This window comes from Haliaeetus albicilla, chromosome 16, assembly GCF_947461875.1.
Source record: "Haliaeetus albicilla chromosome 16, bHalAlb1.1, whole genome shotgun sequence".
Taxonomy (NCBI): Eukaryota; Metazoa; Chordata; class Aves; order Accipitriformes; family Accipitridae; genus Haliaeetus; species Haliaeetus albicilla.
Window position 1 is genome coordinate 20784981 of NC_091498.1, and position 25392 is coordinate 20810372.

Consider the following 25392-nt stretch of genomic DNA (forward strand, 5'->3'; position numbering starts at 1 on the left):
TTTAGGGGAGGAAAGACTTGTCTGCATAACATTCAAAGCATAATGAAAATGTACAGATTTAATGCCTTCATCTACATTGTACTCAATGGTGATTGAACAAACCCAGTTATTAGTCTGCTACTCTAGATAAGTCAGAAAACAAGAAAGGATCTAATATTTTTCTTGTGTGCCCTTCTTCCATGAGGAACTGGTGATTTCATTATCCATAATGAAAGCAATGACTAGCCAAAACTGGCTTTAGAGAATGCAAATGTTCTTCTGATATGACTCATGCAGATATGCTTTATTATTAAAAAGAATTTTTGTGGGTAGTGGTAGTAAACTACATCAGCTTTCACAACAAAAAAGGAGTTAGTAACATTCATGTGTTAAAACACAGCATGTGACTTTCAGCACACAACAAACTTTTAAAGTAGTGTAGATACCTTCATGAATTCAATTTTAAAATGTATTTTTTATTTGAAGATGATAGTTATGTATAATTGCTTCTGAGGCTTGCTTTTTTATTTAGCAACAGAACAGATTTTATATGCAAATGTATTACATAAATAATTTCCAGAACCAACACAGCAAGTTACAGAAATCATACCGAGAGTGCGTTCTACCAGCTAACTTTATTGGCTAAGTCAGAAAGCTGAAAAATAGCCTAATGATTTAGGCATGAGTGTAGAAAGCCAAGACAGAGAAACTCCTTCAAAAGGCAATTCAGAGTATCTAGGTTAGTGTTCTCCAAAAGCCCCAAGGGCACCCTCTTTCCATAAGCTATAGAAACAACCTGGGAAGGAAGACTTGCATTAATCTGACAGAGCTTCTGGGGCAGTTCTGAAAGCTCACTTCTGGCTACCATTGCTGGCAGTCTTTCTGAATCTGATGAATACATATGCAGCCACCAGAAGATGAATCTCTGAGTGGAATACAAATAGCTTCAAGGTCACTGGTTGAACATTGCTACTATAGACAAAAATTTTCTCAGAGTAAGTTGCTTAACTGGCTACATCATGTGGTATGCGTGCTCTGTCATCTTTATTTTCAACTACTTAACTGAATTGGTAAACTCACCTCCTGCAAAGTGAATACATCCTATTCAGTGCAGTTATTCTTAAGTATTCTGTTTTTGAGCGAGAAGAGTTACTACTGATGGTTCCTAGTCCCAAACGTTGATAGTCTCTGAAACAGGCTCTTTCTACTAATTGCTCCATTGTTGATTTTTCTGATGCTTTTAGGGTACCACTTGTGTGCAGCTCGCTGTCATCTGAAACTAAAGTTAAAAATCTTTAAGAGTTACACAGAAAACCATGCTATTTTCTTCTGAACAAAATATTAGTTTGTCTTACTGTCAGTGACAAATGACAAGAACTAATACATACAAACCACAGTTTCTGGAAATCATAAGCAATAAAATAATATTTTGGTCAGAAAACTTGAATATATAGCACATTTACCTACTGCACTTGTGACTGGCACGGCCAACAACTTTCTTGATAAAATCCTGGAAAAAGTGATCTCATGTTCATTTGAACTGAATTGAAGGCAGATAATCTTTCTTTCAACAATTTATGAAAACCTGTTAAACTCACAACTGCTATACAAAGATGTACATAAGACAATAATGAAAAATGTGTGCATAAATTCATTAAACATCCAAGATAAAATGGACCTCACAATTCTTTTAAACTACCTTCAAAAGATGTAACAATTATCTTTTCAAGGCTTGGTTCAAATAAAAAAAAAGTTTCTGTGTCATAATTTCACAACAGATGACTGTTGGTTTCTTAATGCCTCAGTTTGAATATCAAACATCTTTCTTCAGCCGTGCACATCAGCTGCACTTTCCAAAGCAGAAAAAACCTTTAACCGTGAGAGATAAAAACCATGTCACAAGTTCAAACTACACTGAAATTCAAGTCAAGCAAGGTCTTTGTACAAAACCTGCCACCTGCCTGTTATTGACACTTCTGACTATTTCCAAATACTTCTGAAAGCAGGTTTACTGTTCACAGCATGTATCAGTTACTTGCTACCACCTCAAGCATTGAAATATGTGCATATGAGGGGAAGTATATCTTCATGAAAGAGGCACTGAAAAGTATATAAGGATTTAAATGTAAAATAGGACTTTATAAAACTGGAAATTAAAATTATTTTAAAAATAAAAATTATGATACAATTAAAATTTTACTGGCAGTAGTCAACATTCAGAAATTAGAGGAGTACAACCCATACACTCTTTTTTTTTTTTTTTTATCTTAGCATAAAAGCTAAATGAATAATTTTATTGCCCCTGTGGCTCAGCAAACAAAACCAACAATTCTCTATTTGACCTAACTAATACAGAGTTTAACGCTGTGGATATCTCCTCTTCTTTCTGTGTTTTCATATTTGTCATGGCAAGAAGGAAGTTACAAAACTTTTACAAGTATAAAGAGCACTATTGATAAACAAATTAAATTAGTTTTAGAAATAATTTTGTTTGAGGGCATGCAGAAAGTTGGTATTTAACAGTTTTGAATGGAAAGCTGTAACTGACTCAGGTAAGACGAGGGTGCATTTTTTGAAACATATTTTTATAAATGCATTTTTCTCTCATGAAAGCAGGTATGTTGGTGATCAGAATTTGCAAAACATTTTCCTGTGCATAAAAAGCTAGACATTATAAGAGCTTATATCAGTGTCTTTAACCTGAAGAGGGAGATGAAGATGTTTTGCTGTCTCAAGTTTAAAATGGATTCTTTTTAATGTGATTTTGAAAACAAAAGGAATAATCCCTCTATTTTACTGTTCCTGAGATATGACTGTTTGTAAAAGTGGGTTTTATGGTCTCCTGCTTTATGGAATACACCAGTATGATCACCTATAGGAAACAGAGTTTAGTAGTGATGAGATTCTAAACGCTGAAAATAAGAAGATGGGGAGGAATTGGAAGGAAAGTGTTCATTAGCAACAGCGAATAACTAGAGTACTGTGCCCAGTTTTGGAAACCACATTGCAAGTTATATGTGGACCAGCTAAAGAGGACTGAGAAAAGAGCAATGAAGATGATCAGAAGTCTATCAAGACTAATAAGCAAAGAACTGAAAGAACTGCAGATACTTAATATCCAGAAAAGAACAGAGAAGGGAAATATTACAATAGTCCATAAATACAAAAAGCACTGCAATCAGAATGAAGGGAATCATCTCTTCTATATGTATATGGTGGCAGAATAAGAAGTGAAGGCTTTAAATTGTGGCAAGGAAATGTTTAGGCCTGAATATCAGAAAGTTGCTTGTTTTTCTCCAGCATTAAGGATGATTAAAGCATTAGTACCAATTGCCTAGAGTTGTGGAACCTTCATCTTTGAAAGCTTCTAAGGAAAAGTTAGGTAAACATCTATGAGGAACACATTAAAGATGTTGATCTTGCCTTGCGGCAGAGAGATGGAGTAGATGATCTCTTGAAGTTCCTTCCAACCCTATCTTTAAAATTTCTTTTTTAAGACAATGCATCACCTGCTGCAGATGGTTCCCATTTGCTTCATTGTTGGTACAGCTGCATAGTTTCCGATACTTCAGTTTTTGAGACTTGCAAACAAGAAGTCATTCGCAGCAGTCAATACAAAAGAAACTGCAGTGATTAAATAGCAAATTTCCTATGGCTATTTGTACTCTATCTGAAGCAAAGAGTTACTACTGTTGCCAGCTAACTATACCCAAGGTGCCAATGCAGAATGGAGAGAAAAGCAAACTGTCAGACTTTGATCACCTTACATGTTCCCAGTCAAAACAGCAGCAGGAAAGCAGCAGGTAGGAAGCCTCACAATTTATATTTTCATATTTTTGTTAGGGGAGGAAAAAAGTGACTATCACTGATTTTTGTACCACCAGTGTTCATGGAAGAACGTAGCTGTTCTGTACATCAGCAACGCAAAAACTCTTAAAATTTCTTCACCATCAAGAGAAGTATGAATACACAGGAATGACTGTGCTTGGTGTCTCTGGGTGAAGGACACAAAATCATCCCAAAATCACACAGGTACAGCCTGCAGAATTGCTTCTGACCCAAAGAATTTGCAACATCAGAATGCATACTAACTCAGCGCTTAAGGAAGATGCTGGAAATGCAATTAAGAATGTAATTTTTTCAGCACTTAAAGACACTCTGCATTTTGTAATCCTTTTTTTTTTGCCTTTTTTTCCACCACTTTTATCTGGAATGAAAGAAGAGAATCAATATTTTTCAGCTTTCCTGGAATGGCTTTCTTCCATTTCAGAGAGAACAGAGACAGTGTAGTAACACAGTCTTGCTTCAGACAACTTCTATATATCTGCTCATAAGTCATGTAAGTTGCCTTGCTCACTGAGAAAATATTCAAAAGGAAAATTTGACTTGTTTGATGTTTTGAAGAAATTATTAGTGTTTGATAAACACTTCGTTATCTGAAATGCTTTTTTTTTTTTTTTTTAAAAAGAAAGAATGGTATGACAAAACAATACCTGTTTATGTACAGGAGAATCTGGTTCCCTCTAGTGGTTTATTATAAATTAGCACTGGTCCAGATAAGGATATACTGACAGCAGCACATGGTAGGAAAAGAAGTATTTGGAAGAAAGTCAAACTCCACACCATGACACAAACTATACAAAGTGCCCAAATCACTTTCTACCTTCTGTCCCCAAATCCTTTCAACCAAAATTTGGAAAAATGGTATTTTCAGTAGTAATGACTTCTGCTGCTTTCAGAAATCATTTGTCACTTCCACATCTGCAAAAGTCTCCCATAGTATTTGCTCTTTCTTGAATCTCACCAGTTACTACTTTCTCATCATAGACTAATTGCAGATGTCATGACGTCTAAAGAGAAATGGAAGGTACAGCATGCTTCTGTGCTGTTCCATCTACGCTATTATGATGTAAAAAATGATAACATACTACATGCAAATAGTATGATAATTAAAAAATAATAATCTAGTATTTTGCTTCACCACCGAATGAAGTCAACTTTCTCTTTTGTGTCGTCATCACAAAAGAAAACACTTAGTAAATGTACATATTTGAAACCTTTCTCTTTCCTGTCTAGGAAGACTTTGATTTCTTCTTGAAGACATTTCTTATTCAATATACTGGAATGGAAGCATAATAGGATAGACTTGTCAACCAACATGGAAAAAAATGTTTCACTATTACCAGAGATATCATCATCTTCATTCCAGCCTGGGCGATTCCCTCTTTCTTCCACTATTGTGCTTGTCGTCTTCTTCTTTAATAAATACTGGCGTCCAATTGTCATCTTCCCAGCACGTTTTGCTCCTTTTACAATGCTTTTTGAGAAAGTACTATAAATTCATAGCAATAAAAGTATTTAGAAAGATGCATATGATTCTCCCCAATAGCATGTACAGATTTTTATGATGAACCCGCTTACCCAAATAAAATGGATTTCATAATTTTTCATTTAATATAACGACAAAAAATTATAACCTCCAGAAAAATGAGTTCCTATATTAATTTTTAAACACTGATTTTATTATACTGAGATAAATGTGTGTCTATTCTGTCTAATGGTAATGAATAAGCAACCATCATCTTTCTGTAGGTATTTGTATTTTGCTAGCAATGTGATAGATCTATGAAGTTGACAAAGTAAAGGCAGGAAAGATAGAAATTACCTTAAAGTTTTAGGATTCCATGACTAGCTTGGGATTCTACTTTCCTGTGTCAACAATGAATAACCAACAGAGAATCACAGGAACTACCACTCTGGAACAGACTAATGATCCAGCTAGTCTAGTAAAAATTAATGTATAACAGAAAATTCAAAAGAGGACCCAAAGCTCAAACTCTAGATTAAAAACCACTAGGACAACTGTACAGACTGTACTAAGGGTAAAATTAATTCTAACCCACATTAGGTTATTAACCTATAAAGTAATACACAAGAAATCTGGTTTGTATGTTGGCATAGTTTGCATTGCTGAAGATACTACTTAGATTGTGTGTGTTTCAAAATGTAAAGGAGAAGCTTGTTCAAATTTACTGCAGCCAGAAATTTGGATAAATAATATATTGCTATTCCAAATTGACATGTTTATAATACTAATCTACTTTTATTCAGTAAATATAAAAAGATGCAGAATAGCAATCAGTTATTTTGACTTTCCTGAAAACTGCTTGAATGACATTGAATGACTGCATTTCTACAAAGCTGTCAGATTATTCAATGTATTTGACTAATACTAAACACAAACATCAGTAACAAAAGAAGAAGAATGACTATACCGGAATGAAGTGTTCTTTTCTTTTTGTTTTGGTAAAATTATCTGTGGTGCTGTTTGTCCAGCTGCAAATGCAAAAGTGCTGAAGATAGACTGAGGATAACGGAACTTCATTAACTGCTTCTTAAATATTTCCACCACTTCAGGACTTACTTCTTCATCAAATGCTACTTTAATTAACTGCATATTAAAGACATGACATATTAGAAACTGAAAAAAACATTATAGAATTAAAGAAATTAGAAGATCCTAAAATATATTCGCAAAATACCCATACTTGTGCAGTACTATGCCCATCAGAAAATACAAATATAAGTACATATATATTATTGATTTTGAGGGATATTATACAGTATATTGATTTTTTTATTTAACTTTTACATTTATGTCCTAATACTAAGGTATTTTCACTAAGAGGCATCTGGAATTCTCATAATATCAAACACAAAATATTTTGGTAAATATAAAATAAAAAGTAGTAGTGCTGGCACTAATATGTCTACAACAGTTCAAATACTAGTCACATGGGACAGCTTAGCTTGGAAATATTCTGCCAGCTCTGCCCATATAGGAACTAAGGTTGGTAATGCACTTCAAAGACTCTCATCAAACCAGCAATTTCAGCATTCATACGTCACAACCATTATACTTCCATTACTTAGTCATTCCAGTTTTTGCCTCACCTTGCGAAGTATAGAAAACTGCTAATAATAAAATTGTAATAGTGAAATCTGATCCTTAAAAAGGAACTAACCTTGTGCTATTTCACACTGTTCCATCCACCCCACTAAAAACACTTTTTGAAAGGTTTTTTGGGGGGAAAAAAAAAAAATCCCATCCCATCATCCTCAGCCAAAAGGATGACAGTCAGCAATTCAGGGGAAAAAAAAACCCAAAAAAGAAAGAAAGAAAAAAAAATAGAGAGTGAAAATAGGGAATCCATAAAAGGGCCTAAAAAACCTTTAAGAATGTGAAAAAAAGCAAAGAAAGAAATGTCCTAGAGCTTTATTTCTGAGTGCATACCTATACACCTTTTGAATGCCTTCTGTTTGCCATCTAGAAGGTGGATTTCATCACTGCTTTTTTAATTTCACTTGTTTTGTAAATACTTTCCAAATGACTAATAACTCTGTTGTTCTAGGCCCTCCTTGAAAGGAGCTCTCGAATCTTTAGGGGTTACACTGATCTGAAGTTTTAAAGACATTAAATTGCATAACTGCAGCCAAAATCTTCTGAAAGTAATAATTAATAAACAAAGAGGAGGGGCTATTCCATACTGTATTGAACTCTAGCTGTTATAAAGGGAACAGAGAGTAAACTGTTTGCTGATTGTTTTTCTTCTCATAACCTAATACAAAACTATGCTAAACAAAAGCAAAGATGATGTTTGACCAGAATCCAGCACTAAAAACACTGAGCTGTGTCTGTATTTAGCACATCGTTGAAGCATGCTAACTATTCTGGTAAAAAGATTTCTGGAAAATAAAAGTCCTCATGAAGTTCTCTCAAAAGTCCACAAGAACAACTTTCTTATGGTTATTTTACTCACTTTTACTCCTAATCTTATGCTTTTGAATAGGATTTTGAAGGATGATTAGCTAAATAATGTACACTATTTTAAGGAACTAGTAAAATGCTGATGATCTGTTTTATTGTGTTTTCAAATGTATTGTTCTCAATGAAAATATACTTCTGCAGTCAGCCAACCCAACAAAATATTTCATATCTTAAGTACCGTAGTCTACTTTCAGTCCATGGTATAAAATTCTTTGTCTTCAACTTTCCATCTCTTAGGGTTTGACCACAGTTAAGATCACCACCAAGAAGAAACATTTAGGGAAGACTTCAGAGACTTCATGATTCCTAATTCTTAAAAGTCCATCACTGTCAATCGCCCTGCAGTACTTGCTTCTGCTGAACACAGAGAGGGGATCCTACAGACAGGAAACTACCAGGATCTGTGCAAGTCATACAGAGGCTCACTGGTTCTGGCCAATGGTGACTACCCTAAAGATTCCTGGAAGTGCAGCTTCCATGTGGGACATACCATGACTTTCTGCCATGGATGTTTACAGAAAGCTAGTAAAGTGACAAGTCTGGAGAAAAAAACATTATTTATAGCTTTTCCATATTCATTCCATGTAGCTGGAGGATAGAGAAAGCATGTTTCCACTGGGCTGCCCAGGCCTTTGCTTACTCACATTAAGAAATTTTGGACCCAAAATAGCCCTTTACTGGATCCAAAATAGAAACGTGAGGAAAGGAGTGAAAGAAATCAAATATGAAAATGGTAATCCTCTGTAAATATCAACTGGGCCAAGAAATGCCAGGGTTTCTATGAGAGGACTGCATTCTCTATTGACTTTACAGGGCAGATATAAATACCAGGACAAAGTGCTGCTCATAAGTATTTTGAGCTAACTGTGTTGTCACATAAATTTTTACAGAACTTCCTTTTACCTGAAAGGTAGCTGAAGTGATCTGCAGTCCTTCCTGCATACTCTGCTGCAGCTGGTTCTGTATAGTGATCTTCTTCTCCTTCGTAACAGATGCAATAGGAAAGCTCCGGATCACCGTCTGCTCTCCAACTGAGGACCGTAAAATTGTATTTACAGATACTTGTTAGATCACAGAACCAGATCTGGTTTGGTCACATTGTACTTTGAATAGATAGGAACGAGTAAGTACAAAGCAACACAAAAATAACAGTACAGAATTAATTTCAGGCAAAAATACCTGAAAAGTTGGTAAATTCCTAAAGTAGTATTTGTAATCTGAATTTCTGCTTAATTTAAGCTGGGATGATTAGAAAAATATTCTCTTTCCTTCTGAGACTTTCTGCATGATGGAAATGCACCTGCAAAATCTACCTTGGGTTGGGGGTGAAGAAAGAGTTTCAAGCTTACTCAAATTTCATATTGCATTATACAACTTATAAACAATGAACAATATACACTGCTATCTTTACATATGACCATGAACTTTCCACAATAAAATTATACTTCTGAACAACAATCTGCTTAGAAATGGCAGATGTCAAAATATGAAAGTTATCATTCAGAAGAGCTATTTCCATTACATATTAAAAAGAACACTGAATTTATTATTAATCATTTTAGGGAGAATACTAACTCATAAATAGTTTTCATTTAACACACTTCCAGTGGCTGAAAAAAAGTGCTGAATGAAAAGCTAGGGGTAGTGGAAGCTGCAGATCTCACACAGCATGTACGTTCTCTCTTAGCGGTGAAGCAGCTTACAAACATTGCTCTATAAAGCAGATTAGACCAATTTTACAGATGGAACTGAGATAACAAAGACACTAAGCATTTTGTCCATTCGGAAGTCTATGGAAATTACTAAAGTATGGTCAGGAATGTCCTTATTTTCTGTCTCCAACTTTACATAGTCTGTAAAAGCCCATAATACCACGTGACAGTCTACTGAAGTTTCCTCTAAGACAAGTACACAATGATTTTATTTTACACAAATTACTGAAGAAGACACTCTAAAAATATCTACCAATATGCAGGAATAAACAAACATCTGGCATCTAATGCCTCATCTGAAGAAATAAGTTCTAATTAAGTTAAATGCAAAATCAAAATCAATCATTGTCATATCTAGTAATAAAAACCTGTATTAAGATATTATTCTTATCTGATAAACATGAAAAATTATACTGTGAGGTATATACATTTAGATGTTGATGCTTGAATAGGTGAATGGGCCAGCTCAAAGTCCTTTCTATCTTAAGGACCACAAGTACCACTGTTTAATTTGTCTTACCCAGTTGATCATGAGGAGTGCCTTTAAATATAATTCTGTAAGTGGTAAGGAACAAAGCTCCTTCAGCAGGGAGGATGTGAGGACCTCCAAGCAGTCCTCCTGTAGCTTCCTCTCTGCCATCAGGATCCAGTAGCACGCGGAGACCTTCACAAACAAATTCTTCTCCTGGCAGTAAAGTTGGTCGTAGAATTTTGGGCTGATGCAAATAAATCAAAGTGTAAGTGTAATGGTGATACCACTGTTATACCTCAGTCTAGTTATAATATTTGGCTTAAAAAGCTTCAAAACAAAACTGTTATAAGACTAAGTCCAAAGAAGGGAGATGGAGTTTGGACTCAACTAAGAGAAATGGGTCTCAAAAAACAGTGGGCATGCAACAGCTTGTTTACGATCAGAAGTTTGGCTCTACTAGTTTCAGAAGTTCATATTTCATGAGACCAAAGCCAAGCACTTTATTTATCACTGGTGGAAATTTTCTTTCAATGTTTTGATGTTTCCTCCTAACACTATACGGGGGGAAGAAAAGATGACTACATTGCATGATTCTAATACTTATAAAGAATACAAATATGTTTCATAACACTTGCCTTCTGTATTGGTGGAAGCCGCCTACTCTCACGATGGACAGCCTCCAGGGTCTCTATGTGCATTGCTACAATGCCTGGAAAGCAGTAACACCATAAAGTCTCACATAATATGAAAGAGAAAGTTGCAATTTAATTGAAACTCTGATATTCTGAAATTCTCAAATTTAAACATCAAGGGAATAATTATTTGAAATTCCACAGCAATTATAGTCTAGAAAAGAAAGCTAACCTTCTAACTTCACTGAAAGTAACTGCAACTAAAAAGCGCACTTCTCTCACTAGAAAAAAAAGAAAAAAGAAAGAGTACAAACCACTTTTTTTGCCACAATTCTCACCTGGTATCATGCAATGAAGGCCCTTGATGTGATCCTGTGTAACTCCACTCTCTGTGCAAACCTTGTCAATAAATCTGGTGATGAAGCGTACGACTGCGTTTGCAACATCATTGTTCTCAGAATCCTCAAATCCACTTTCAGTGTCATAACTCTCTGCAACACTGCCTGCAATACTATAGACATAAATAAAAGAAATTTCAAGTGTGAAAAATTCAGCTGGTGATGCACATATGATACCTGGCTAGACACAGACAAGCTGTGGGTTTTTTTTCTAGTTACGATACATAAACCTTGCTAAAAGCATAGGGTGGTACCACAATTACATTGTATTTTCACTGTCATTAACACTGTCAGAACTGCACGGATGACGACGTAGGAGAACTTTCCCTCCATGAGTCCAGTGCAGACAGGCCCACAAGAGAAAAACTCCTTGGAAGTAAGCTCGCTCTATGTCTTCTCTTCATAGAGTCAAGTACATTATTTGCAACCCACGGCAAACAAATATCCAGTTACATAGAGAAAGACACATTAAATTAATATTTTGGTTGCTGAGTAAAGCATTCAAAAGCTAAAAAGACCATAAGAAAAGTTTTTTGTACATCAGATAGAAAATGCAAGCCAGCTAGTGGGAGATGGACTTTGAACATCTAAAAATGCCTCCCATAATAATATTAAGGGCCAGATTCATATATTGCAACATATACCGCAACGTGTCTATTGAGCATGTCCTAATGTCTGAGTTTAGAGATGTTTAGTCAGCAGAAATGAGTAGCCATGGGGAGTCTGATACTGATAGCCGCCTATCTTTTGCTTGATGTCAGTGTTCTCACGTAGTGTTCTACAATTTGGGTGGGAATTCTCACAGACCATAGGTGATAATTAAGACAATAAATAGAGAGGGAGGAAGGCTTGTTATGAAAATTTGCATTTCTTATGCTGGATTTGCATGCTAGGGAATGTAACTGGCATTATACTCCTCCTGCCTCCTTAGTAATTTAACCTGTGCCACAGTGGTTTAGCCCTCTTGCTTTTTGTGACCTCAGTCAGTGCCTTTCTTCCTTGTAGCTGTTGCACAGAAATTGTGATTTTATGGATGCTATACAAATGCTTTCTTGATTTTAGGTTCATAGACTGTTTTTTTCAAGTTATATAAAAACTAACAGAGTAGTTTTTGGGCTGCTGTTTTCTTTCTCATCACACCCTATGCTTGTGTTCAACATTTGCATTACTAGCTTAAAAATTCTTACTCTGACAACAAAATTTTTATGTTCTTTTAAATGGTGGTAAATTACTCCAGATTAAGTTCTGTTATTTAAGAGGAATCATGTTAGACTTCTGCTCTCCTTAATTAATGGACTTGAAAAGAAGAGAAGATACTGAAATAACCTCGTATTTAGAATAAGCCCTGAAAACTAAGAAGCTTTCGAAAACTGTGGCCCATCCTGACTGATTACCACTGAACTTGTGTACCCACCTGTTTGTGACAATACTGTTACTTCCGCTCTCCCAGTCACCAGTAGCTGATGTTCTCAGTAACTTGTTCTTACTAGTATCCAGTGGTACTAGCAGGTAGACCATGAGGTTAGCAAAATGAATTGCCTGACTGAAAACTGTACTTTCCTCATTCTGGACTAGCTCCTGCTGCATTTGTTTATTAAGAGTTGGCCATAATCGCAACTGCTCAGCAGCCAGGTCCATTGCTGTCTTATCCTGGTCTGGACCTACAGAATTCTTCTCCTAGAAGAGGCACAGAAAGAAATATGAAGACACAGAAGAAAAAATAACTTAAAAAATAATGTTTAGTCAAAACTTTACTTATTAGATTTTTTAATTAAACTTCTTCAGTTATTTAAATTATATACTAATTTAAAAAGAAAAAGCAAATAACTACACTCAATAGGGTTTAAGGAGAGTTATGATTATAGCAACTGAGCTTTGAATGCTGTTTACTGAAATATACAAGTAGCACAATGTGGACAGATCCAAATAACGTAATTTCTTTCTAGATCTTTTTTACACTATACGATCTTCCATGTTTCTTCAGAATGGTTTACTGATTTTAATGTAGTTGCTCTCCTTAGCTTAACCACTTACCTTACATAAGAACATGCATAAATCAGATTGAGAAATAACATGCAGCTCATTGCTTGATGCAGGTGATATTCTCCAAATTCCTAGAATGTTCAGGTGAGGCAAGTTTTTATATAAACAGTTTCCAGACCAGCTGAAACATTCATGTTTTTACATGTTGGAGTCTAATTCTAGCATTTGCTTGAAGCAAATTAGGTAGATGGCACATAGTCAGATTATATTATAGCCTGAGGAAATTAGACTAAAGGAATTTGGCAGCCGATACTAGTGACCTAACACCTGATGTTAAAGGACTAGGTATCTTGTAAATGCTTTTTCCATGCTAAGTTAAAGTTGAGCTAATTTTCCATATAAACACATGTGAGGGTTAAAGTAGATGCTTCCTTGTAAGTTCTACTATTCTTCACATTTTTCTTTACATAGTCTCAGATTGGAAGGGGCTCCCCATACACAGTCCCACAGTCCTTTTCTCTTTATCCTTGATATGTCTGACGTGCCTTTTCAGTTGTTCATTCTGACTATATTTCTGGGAATACCTCTGTCTACTTTACTTCCTCTCTTTACAATGATGTATGACTTTGGGTAGCATACACTTTTCAGTCACATAGTTGATAACGGTATTTTCATACAAGAAGAGAGATTACAAATGGCTCTTTACTATGCATATGTGCTCCTTCTTAAAAAAAAAATCTTATTTAGCATGCCGCAAGGCTTCACATTATATTTTCATTTTTGCATTGGAGATGTATTTTCCTCCTACTGAGAGAGACAATTTGTGTTCTGGAAGATCTGTCTCATTTTAATAAAGCAGACTGAGTGCCATTCAACAGAAACCACCATGGGGTTTGGTAATAATCTAACACTGGACACTAGAACTGCTGCTAGCTTAGATTGTTCATATAATAGAAATGCCACTAGTTTATAACATTGTTATATGGTAAGTTACTACTCTCCGGAAAAAAATATACCTTAAAGCGTGGAAAATGATACAAAAAGTGTGTCCTGGTTTTGGCTGGGATAGAGTTAATTGTCTTCCTAGTAGCTGGTACAGTGCTATGTTTTGAGTTCAGTATGTGAAGAATGTTGATAACACTGATGTTTGCAGTTGTTGCTCAGTAGTGTTTAGTCTAAAGTCAAGGATTTTTCAGCTTCTCATGCCCAGCCAGCGAGAAAGCTGGAGGGGCACAAGAAGTTGGCACAGGACACAGCCAGGGCACCTGACCCAAACTGGCCAATGGTGTATTCCATACCATGGGACGTCCCATCTACTATAGAACTGGGAAGTGGGGGCGGGGAATCGCCGCTCGGGGACTAACTGGGTGTTGATTGGCGGGTGGTGAGCAATTGCACTGCACATCATTTGTACAGTCCAATCTTTTTATTATTACTGCTGTCATTTTATTAGTGTTATCATTATCAATATTAGTTTCTTCTTTTCTGTTCTATTAAACCGTTCTTTTCTCAACCCACGAGTTTTACTTCTTTTCCCGATTTTCTCCCCCATCCCACTGGGGGGGGGGGGAGCGAGTGAGTGGCTGCGTGGTGCTTAGTTGCTGCCTGGGGTTAAACCACGACAAAGTGGTTGTTTGAAAAATCATAAGAGCAACATCAAATTATAATGATTTGCAGATAAATTTAAATTTTTGTTATTTTTTGTGTTATTCTCTTTAATATGGGAAAAATGAAAGAAAGATATGTAAAATTGGAGAAAACATAACTTAGCTCTCTGTAACTTTGGAGACAATTAAAACGTGAATAAAAATACTGCCTTGATATTTACTTTAATATATTCTCCTACCTTTAGTCTCAACTGTACTGCATGGTTGTCATCTTTGGCTGTAAGGTAGAGGGAGCGAACTTGATTTTGCACGTTGCTATAAAAGGTTGTTTCCCAAAACTGTTGGTTAGTCCAGATAGGATGGTCTTGTACACAGGTGTAAGCAAACTGACTAACTCCAGGTGCTAATTTCTGAAAGCAAAAAATGTGCAAAATTGACAAATTAGTCTTATTATTTTGTATCCTTTAAAGGCTATGGCTTGAGTATTGAAAAAAAAAATATATATACAGTTGTACAGACTGAAACGTGCAATATATACCATCTTTTGTACTGCAATATAGGAAAGAGAAACTCTCCAGTTTTGTGCCATTAAAGAAATTAACATACAGGAAGCTTGTGTACAAGTCTAATGCCAGTGCAAGGCATGGCTTTCTTGATTCATAGTAGAAAAATGAGACGCAAGAGGAAGAATTCTGTGATGATAGTACAGAACACATTTCTAATATAAAGTATTTTCTGTGCCAACAAAATACAGTATTTTAAATAATCTAGTCTTACAACATAGATATCAGTATTCAAACATGAAAATTATTTCTCATTTTATTTGAAAGCCAGAACTACAGTAATGAAATTTAAAATAATCGTAAGTGGCAATTGAGTCCTTCCAATAAGCTGCATTTGTTGCAACAGCAGAAGATTAGATAAATTGTTCCCTTCATTGTTATCTACTACACTGTATGACACAAACCCAGCTCTTGAAAGAGTACAAAATTGGGTATGTTCTTTGAAGTCACAAGGGTCTGGACCCCTATAAGATCTGAAACCAACCCAGAATTATTACAGCATTACTCATGATGAATGCACCATTTTTTTCAAGTAAGTCTATTTAGCTAGCACTAGTCTCCCCAGTGAGTTGTTTAATATTCTTGATAACCACATACAATGAAAGGAATTTATTTCAATGACCTGAATCATGAAGAATGAAATCTTACATCATACGTTCTTACTTTTTGAAAAAAAGGCCACAAAAAAAATTGTGTTGTATACTACATACAGCAAAGAAGCAGGTAATCTAAACATCTGCTTATGATTATTTCTGCAGTAGAACTGAAGAATAAAGTACATTACTGGGTGCCTTAATTAATGACTTTCACTGAGAATACTACCCATACCTGAAATATACACTGCATCTAGAAATTATATTTTAGTTTAATGATTATGTTGTAAACCACTTTCCTGTAGAGCATGAACACTACTTGATTTAATATTTATAATTGTACAATTGTACACAACAGCCAGTAAATATAATACTTCTTTAGCAGGCACCCAGGCATTCAAGTGGAAGGCTAGGAAATTACAACTGAAATTTTTAAAGTACGGTTTACAGATTTCTGGTTTTGCAATTCTTCGAACTGTGTTTTCCACACTATGCTCTTCCAAGTACATCATGAACTAAAAGTCCTGATCATGTGCCATGTATTCATTCCCTATCAAAGACAAGTTCCTTTGAAATGGTATGTTTGAGGAACGATATGTGACATGCTACTAAAATTTACCCAACTGAAATACCTTCTCACAATTAACCATAAAAAAGTGAGAAATATAGTTTTTATTTAATTATGCAGAATTTAATCAAAATTTCTTGGTAACCTGTTAAGAAATCTCAATGTGTGGAAGATTCAAATTACATTAAATATGACTTTGTTTATTCAATACAGATTGAAACAGAAGATAACTGGTTTGTTTAACAGATTCCCAAGTTTCAGCTGTGATGCAGTTTATGGTAGCTCACAGGAAATGATAACTGATGGCACAGTAATGGCTCCCATGCTTGATCTAGCTGTTAAATCACAGAACAGGACAGCTCAAATAGTGTCTACTGATCTTTGTATTGACTGCTGGGCATCCCTTGAAAAAATCTCAGGCGTACAAAATACACACTAAACTCATCACTATGTCAAGCCTGTTAATTAGCAGGACAACTAAATGTACATGAAATCGAGTCTTTTAATTGTAAAAACTGAGAAAATTTTAAAACAAAAAATATACAGGAAGACTACCTCTATCCTCCTGTAAAGCTACCTCCTTTACAGTAATCTTTATTCTTTAAGAGCTGTACACATTTCATATCTTTCACCATTGGTAGGTGTATATACAGCTAGCTTAAAATGGCTTAATTTGTTTAGCTGTGGTAATTAACACAGGGCCGCAGAATGGATCTGGCCCAATCACTCACCTAACTCAAAATCCAGATGCACAAAACTTATGTTACAGAGGAATGGGGATGACAGGTAAATCACAGAATATAAAAAAGGACAACACATCTTTAAAGCAGTAGTTACTGCTAAAGCCATATCATCGCTTTTACTTTGATTTATTCTTTATTTTTTTCACTGGCAGTTAATTCCCAGTCACAATACAGCTTCAAAAAGGGAGTATGATGTGAGAAAAAGGAAAAAGGGAAAAAGGAAAAAGGAAAAAGGAAAAGGTAAATGTCTGTTCCAAGCCTAGCTAGTTGGTATAGTTAACTCATGCCAATATGTGTAGTGAATGCCACACAAAGGAGTGATTTGACTATCAACCTGTCCAGCTCTCTTTGATGCCTCAGCCCAAATCAGGTAATTGTGTAAACTAGGTAAAGAGGGGGTGATCTTTGGCACAAACCTAAAAGAAAGTTTAAACTCATAAGCCTGGGTGCATAGTAATAGTGTTACAGAAATAAAAATGAAACAAATTCTTTTCACATGGGGACAAACATGACAGGAAAGCTGAGGGGTTTTTAGATGCTCTTCCTGTGCTCATAATTTTAAACCGTGAACAGCCATGTACAAAACACAGTTTTTAAATGATGGAGATATAACGACATAAATCAGCACTGACAGTAACTCCTAGGCAAAGTAAAAATAGTTTGTTTACAAAAGGATGAAAGAAAATCCATCAAAAAACTGAGCAATGATAAACGTTATCTTTCTCATCACCTGCAAGTGTTGAAACAAATGCCAAAAACCTGACAGTGGCCAGAGCACAGAATCAAAGTCAGGACTTGGAGTTCCAGGCTCAGCTCTGCCAGTTATTTTGGGCAAAATCACTTTGGATTCTCAGTTTGTTTTGGTTAGTTTGTTTGTAAAAATGCAGTATGAATACCAACCTGAAGCAGCACACTACTGCTCCTATGCAGTCAAAATCCATGGACTAAAAATACTCTTGGTACAAATACAAGCATTCCATGAAGCTTGTAGTGTCTATATTCTCTACCCTGGGAGTGCTTAGTCAGCCTGTTTGACTAGAATGGAAACTAATCTAACACATCAAAAGGGCCCCAATATTTACTGTTGTATTCAAAAGAAGTTGCTCACAATGTCTCCAATTTAAATAAAACAGTAGTTCAGTGTTTTTCATCACACGATACTACGTATGTAAACCAAAACTTCACCTATCTTTCCATAGGACAGCTTAACTGTACTGGTATTTATGCTCTTTCTCCCTGTCCCGATAATTAATTTATGCCAGACAGAATGAATGTAGGAGGCAGCAAAAGAATTTCCTACTTATAAGGGAGGATTTAAGGGCTGACAGCTTAAAAAAGACCCCAGAAGAAAATAAAAATAGTTCTGAACTGATAAAGTTCTTATTCTAAAGCTGTCTGTATGATAGCTAAAACAAGCATTGAGGTGTAAATTGTAATAACCAACAGGAAATGAGTTAACTTCTGCAAAGGACACTACGTTCTTTCAATAGACTAATGGCACTTAAAAAAACCCAAACACTCCCCTCCCAAATTACCTATGAAACAGACATTACCCATATCAAAATAATGAATTACATTCTACAGTCTGTGAAAACACAAGGTAGATTTGAGGCTTGCTATGTGTGACTATATGCAATTTCCTGAATTCAAGAATTATCTTCCCATTATTTCCACCTTACTGAGTGGCACTGGGTAATACCTGCCTAGAATTTTTTCTCTGTTACCTGATACTGGATACTTCAGATTCTGAAAATGATACTTGCAGCTCAGTAAAAAATGTGCACCACCTCCAAGACGCCCAAACTTACTGTGAGGTGCAGGTCCCCAAAGAGCTTCTCTATGACATTTTATTATTTAGATTGCTTGTTTCCAGAAAAGAAAAGCATGCTTTGTGCTGATCACTCAACAGTCATTATCCCTTACACTGCAAAAGCTTAAAGAAGAAAGCAAGTTTATGCTAGCAAAGCAAAGGATCCAGTTATTGATTGTGAAGTTGGAAAAAGAGTTACAAAACAAAAACAGTAAAAACCAGAATATAAATACACCTGAGACTGTGCTTTTCTCACAGGATTTTGCTGCATGTCTCTTGGCTATGGAGGAAATGAAGGGGGAAACTCAACAGTACTCTATATAGAGAAATCCAGTTTACTTCTGAAGTAAACTGGATTTCTGTCTCCAACTTATATCCTGGGTTATTGGTTTGGGTATTTTTGGTGAGAAGAGGAAGGAAAAGAGGTGAGAAGGAGGTTGCTGCTGAATGAAAAGAATAGCTTCCTCAGCTTCTTGAGGAATCACTGTGCTATGGGTTATCTACTATTGCAACACCTGTGAAATTACCTACTGATGTTCTTTGCATACTAAAGGAGATCACAGGACTTCCTTTCCTGTATTGGTTAAGGTTCTCCCTGGAAGTCTGCAAGTTTAAGCTTGTAGATGATCCAGGACATAGTAACACTGGTACTTTAAAGGGTTACTCCCCATCTAGGAGCTGTTTATATAGACATTCAGTCAATTACCATCTATTGCATATCATGAATAGGTACCACTTACTGTAGGCAACATGCTGCCCCTCCCCAAGGTGATGTAAACTGAGTTCTGCATATGAACACATTCTATGAGCCAGTCCTGCATTCGTATCTATGCTGTGCCCACACAGATACCTGGTAAGTTCAAAAAGACTTCGAAGATGTCCCACAGGATCAGCCTACATAGACTGACCTCCAGGAGTGAGGCCTATCTATGTATTACTTGCAGACAACACTGCATCACACCAGGCATATATATCAATATTTATCACAGTATGCACATACTCAAACAAGTGTTAAGTGTATATGAATATGTTTTCAAGTCTAACTGAGTGCTGCATGGATAACATCAGTCAAAAAATTCAATTCAATAAATGGTTTTCCCATTTGGTATAAAATATAAAATTATACCCACGTGTATTGTACACACAAATGTGGGGAAAGGTTATAAAAGCATAAAGTAAGAACTGTGAAGCTTCCATTATTATTTTTATTTTTAGTTCTGATTTTTACTGCCTTAGAAAAAAAGAGACGAAATACTAAATCAAGCTTCTTCTCCACCTTCAGAAGACCTCAGCAACAAAAAAGAAAACAATTTGCCACTTTTGAACAGGTGGCACCTTCAGAAAACCACCAAACAAGACTGGACTCAAGATTGATTTATATTTTAAAATACTTTAAAGTGTGAGTAGCAAAGTGGTTCATTACACTGTTTATCTACTATTATTTCACCAAGAAAAATAAAAGAAAGACCAATTCACATACAATTCAGCGCTACCAAATCACAGACAGGTACACCAAACCAGCAGAGGGCAATAGAATTCTAGAATTTTTCAAAATTGGGATGTAATTCTGGATGGAGCTTTATTTATTGTATACATTTTCTGGCAAAAGTGACTTAAACATCTAACTACTCATGATCTTTAATCCCAGATTCCTGAAGATCATGTATAATTTACTATACATTACTTAAAGCCATACAGAATATCTCACATTTCTATATAGATGTATCAAGATAGATATATGCTAATACAAAGTTATATGTAACATTAAATAATGCACAATAACATACTTCTCCTATCTCCAAAGAGATAACAAAAAGATTTACTAACTTGTGTTATACACAGAACACAGTAAGGAAATTAAAATAATCTAGAATGAAAGATGTTCAGAACCTGCAAAAAAGAAAGAGAGAAGACATTTTCACACCAGAACTTCACAGTTCTAAATAAAGAAGTGGATAAGAAATATGCTGATTTTTTTCCCTGTCTACAGTACATTATTTTTTTTTAAACTGATTTCATTATAGAGATTACCATGAGTCTATTCACCAAGGTTTAAATCCATTGAAGTTACAGCTTTCACAAATTTTTAGTTGCAGTGTTGAATCCATCTGAAGAGTTTTTGAAATTGTAACACAGCTATTTTGAAAATCTTCTAAAATGTCACCATATGCCTTTGGCAGTACGTGGCTCACCAGTAAGCATGCACCTGTGTGCCTGCATCGGAATGGTAGTATTGGCTCTACCCACAAAAATAACCCCCCAAGCAACAAAGTTGTTATCCAGGCCTACACTCAGAAACAAGTAAACCCTGTAAATCTCACAAGTTTGTTTTTATTTATATTCAAATAGTGATTCTTAGAATTATTGATGATCTGATATGCAACTTAAAGCCCAGTTGATAGAGCATCTAAGTAATCCCCAAAAGGGTAATAAAGTAATTCTTTGCAAGTTCTTCTGTCACTTCATTCTAGTATTTCTTTAGTTACTATTTTCCTTCTCCTATGGCAACTTTCTCTGTCTTCAGTGGTAGAATTCTCTCTGAAGTTCTCTCAATATACAGTGTTCACTTACCCGAAGAAACTATTGAAACAATAGTCCTTAAGTAGTCCTCCAGAACAGGATAAGCAAAATAGTCAGAAAGATGTAAGGGTACAATACAGAATATAAATTGCAAATTAATGAAAAAAATTGTAACAGTAGTAGATCTCACCTTGGCAATACAAATTAGATATACTACATGGTTCAGAACGTGAAAGAGAGGATGGGTAGAAACAGGAAGAGCAGTATCATGAAGAATTCTGAAAGTAAGAATAAGAAACCTGAACTTATTGCACTCTGAGGTAAGTAATTTGAGAGATTAAATGAAGATCCAGTCTGACCAACAGGCAAGGAAAATGACTGTGGTGGTGCTGGATGCAAGTGCACTACAGAGCAGGATACTATCAGGAACTCTTCTGCCCAGTAATAAGATCCTCATACAGCATAAGCAGTGCATATGGAAGAGGAGAGCTACAACGTCTGCCTAGTGAATTCTTATTGGCAGGAGTGTTTTGAACTGATGACAAAGAGGTCATGTGGTATTCACAAGTTCAGAAAGTCAGGGATAAATTGGAGGAAGTGAAGAAGAGAATCCTAACAAGAATTTCAACTGTAGGAATTATTATGAAGGATAAAGAAGCAGCAAGTGGATAAAATGCAGGGATGTGGATAAAAGTAAGAGTAGCAGATACAAACTTCAATTATGGGCTTGAATCACTGGGAGAATAATAATGTGTATGAGTGAAGGGGAAAACCATAAGACAGGAAAGCATTTGTGACACCCCAATTCTTTGGCCACATCCAGTTTAAATTGTTGATGAGATATCTAGGATGGCAACATAGAAATTCACACAAATATATCAGCAACTTACCTCCCTTACCATCTGTAAGCATTTGCTCTCTTCTGGAAACACAAAATAATGCTGCTCAAATCATGACAGATAATAATGCTCCAATGAAACTGAATTCAGTAAAAGGAATTGTATTTTCATAATATTAAGAAAATTAAGTTCCATTCTACTGGAATAAGGACGTAGTCATCAGGGGGTGAAGTTGAACTTATAGATATGGAAAATGCATGGGACTGTTACTTCAGATTTACATTACTTCACTTTAAGGTCAGAAGCTTTACCAGAAATTTTAATTAAACCATCAGAAATTCCTTTATTGTGAAAATCCTAAATGAAGCAGTATTTCTGTAACACTGTAATCCCTCCTAGAAATAAAAACAATGTAGAGAGATGGGCTATAACTAAATTAAAATTGTTACAGTCATACCAGAGTTCCATATCATTGCTAGAAAATGAGTTCAAGTGGAATCAGGAATAGTTACAAGTGATGTAATCCAATGCTTGTGGGAATACAATGGAAAAGTTTCTGTTTATTCTAGGAGATAGTGGATCAGTTCCTCAGTTACAGAACTAAACATTTATTACAACATTTATCTTTATTTCTTATTTCAATTTGGGGGGCTGGGGGGGGGGGGGGGGGCGTTGAAGGGGTTGTCTTTTTCTTTTCCTGACAAAGTACTTCCTCCCACAAACCACTAAGGAAAGGAATTGCAGATTGCAAAGTTCTCTTCAATGTTGCTCATGATGTTATCATTCTGGGAAAGCAAGCTTATTCAACAGAGCAAAGTTACTACAGTAATTAATTTCCAAAATTCCTTGTAAAGACACGTTAAAAAATCCTCCAGTTAGTCTCTCCCACTGATGTGCTAAACTGTCATGTTATACTTTGCTGTTTTGTTTCTTCTAGATTTTTTTTTCACCTAAAACCAGTTTTGGAAGTGAGATATGCTCTACCTGCAAAGATGTAAGATCTGTTCTACATACATGTATTATGTATCCATTCAAAACCAAAGTACAATAATTAAAATCTTTAGTACCAAAGACGACATTTTGGCATCTGTGTTTGCAAGTGACACTGCAAAACCACTCAGTCGTAGCTAACAAGAATCCAGATTCCTGTTTTAACTTTAAAAGTATGTTTGCTTTTACAAAAATAATTTACTGAACTATAATCTCTGTATGAAAGGAACTTTTAATGGATGTAGTAAACATCCTTGATTGGGAGAGCGTTTGGAAATACTGACAGAACTTTGACCATCACCTTACTATTGTCTTCCATGACCCCACTGATATTCAGAAGCACCTGCCAAGTAACATTATCCTCTCTCAAAATTCAGTAAAATACTGCTTTTGTGTCATGTCTATAAAAACTTCAGCCATAGTTAACCTACTGGGGGACAGAATCACCAACAATAATGATGACTAATACTGCTCCACAGCTTCCTTGCAGTGCCTCAAACTGCCTGGCTTCAAGTATTATTACTTATTTCAAATTCATATGGTAAGCTCTTGAGGATAAGGATCTTCATCTTTGTGTTCTTTTGTACGAAAGCAAGACCAGCAGTTCCAGTCTATACTTAGGGCTCCTGGATTTTCCAGTAATACAGATAATGCTAAAGTACTCACTTGATAATACAGTAAAATACCCTTAATCAATCTTTTGCCTGTCTACTTCAGTATGTGCAAAATGAATAAGATCTCTGAATGATGAATTGTTAAACAAGATGATATATGGAAAAGCAATTTACATGTTAAATTAACTTAAGATTTTAAAATCTAGCTTATATTATAAACATACTGCATGGTATTTTAAGTTACACTAGTGTCAGAAGACTAGGAACTGACCTCAACCTAAAGGATAAACATGTATTTTTTCCTTATAAAATATGAATTACCTAAAGGATTAACATCCAACCCTACCCCTGCAAAACAGGGCATATGTATCATCATGCCCTTTTATACTTTTCACCAACATTACCACTCACTTTCTCCTAACAAGCCAGACTGGTATCTGGGGTTGAAACATTACAATCTCTGCTGATATAAAGAGCATTAGGGCTCTGAGAGTGAAAGAACAGCAAAATGCAATAATGAAAGCTAGTATGTGTTCTTTTGATATTTATTACTTCATTTGAAGTACTGCAGAAAAAGCTTTCTTCTCTCCTGTGTGATGTCCTTAAATTCACTGCTGTTTGTTTTAGAAGAGTTATGCAAAAAACAGGAACCACTTAAAGTCTGCCTACATATATTTTCTTTTGTGGTTCACCTTCTTCCATAGTATCCACTATATGATAGACACATGTTCTTGCTGTTTTCTAAGCAGGCAACTTAACGTGTTTCTACGTTTAAGGGATTACCATTCTGAGAATGGATAAATAAGTATAGTATTAAAAATAATGTTATTTAATACAATTTCAGTCACAAAAACATTTCCATAGCCTAAGATAGTATCAGAACTGGCAGAATAGAGATACAAGAAGAAAATTAATGGAAGCAGACAAAACTTATTGCCAAGACAATAAAGGAAGTCTTTCAGGATGGGCGTTTCCTAAATTAAAGCCAGCAATTCAAGAGAATTTTAAAGTAGAAGTGATTTCATCCCAAGCACATCAGAGTAAGACTGAAACATTTAGAAGGAAATGTAGTAACTAGATGTGAGAATGAAAATATTTCAGTATAGAAAGCTAATGCATTACAGAAAGTCTTTCTAGCTTTACAGAAGGCTAAGAGCATGCTGGTATTTATGAGAATTACTTGGGCCAATCACAGTTGTGCAGAAATACAAGTTAAGAATGAAAACTCATGTTAAATGTAAAAAACCAAACAAAATTTGCTTTTCAAAATTAATTGTATCATCCAATAATTTTATGCAATCCCTTGGTATTTACAGAAATTCTAAAATAAAGATTAATATATTATCATTTGTTATAAAGTAACAGAGTAAATGTTAGTACAAAATTTTCCACTGTTTTCGACAGTACAGTTGGACCAATATTCCACTTATTCCAGCTGATACTAACTGTAAAATTTGCCCGATAACAGCATAAAAATGGAATAGTCTTCACCCATCATCATAGATTTCCACATCAGCCTTTCATTGGGTAGCTTCGCTGTG

General features: G+C 35.4%; 1 protein-coding gene across 17 annotated transcripts in view; it reads right to left on the reverse strand.

The window, feature by feature from the left end:
- Positions 1-25392, reverse strand: part of SBF2 (SET binding factor 2) — a 289338-nt gene that overhangs the window by 47267 nt on the left and 216679 nt on the right. For all 17 annotated transcript variants that reach the window (XM_069803834.1, XM_069803833.1, XM_069803831.1 and 14 more), the window contains 9 exons: positions 14851-15021; positions 12436-12698; positions 10962-11134; positions 10627-10700; positions 10040-10235; positions 8711-8838; positions 6255-6430; positions 5163-5311; positions 1060-1258 (listed from right to left, as the gene is read on the reverse strand). In XM_069803834.1, coding sequence (XP_069659935.1) covers positions 1060-1258; positions 5163-5311; positions 6255-6430; positions 8711-8838; positions 10040-10235; positions 10627-10700; positions 10962-11134; positions 12436-12698; positions 14851-15021 — 1529 coding nt within the window. The remainder of the gene's footprint in view (positions 1-1059; positions 1259-5162; positions 5312-6254; positions 6431-8710; positions 8839-10039; positions 10236-10626; positions 10701-10961; positions 11135-12435; positions 12699-14850; positions 15022-25392) is intronic.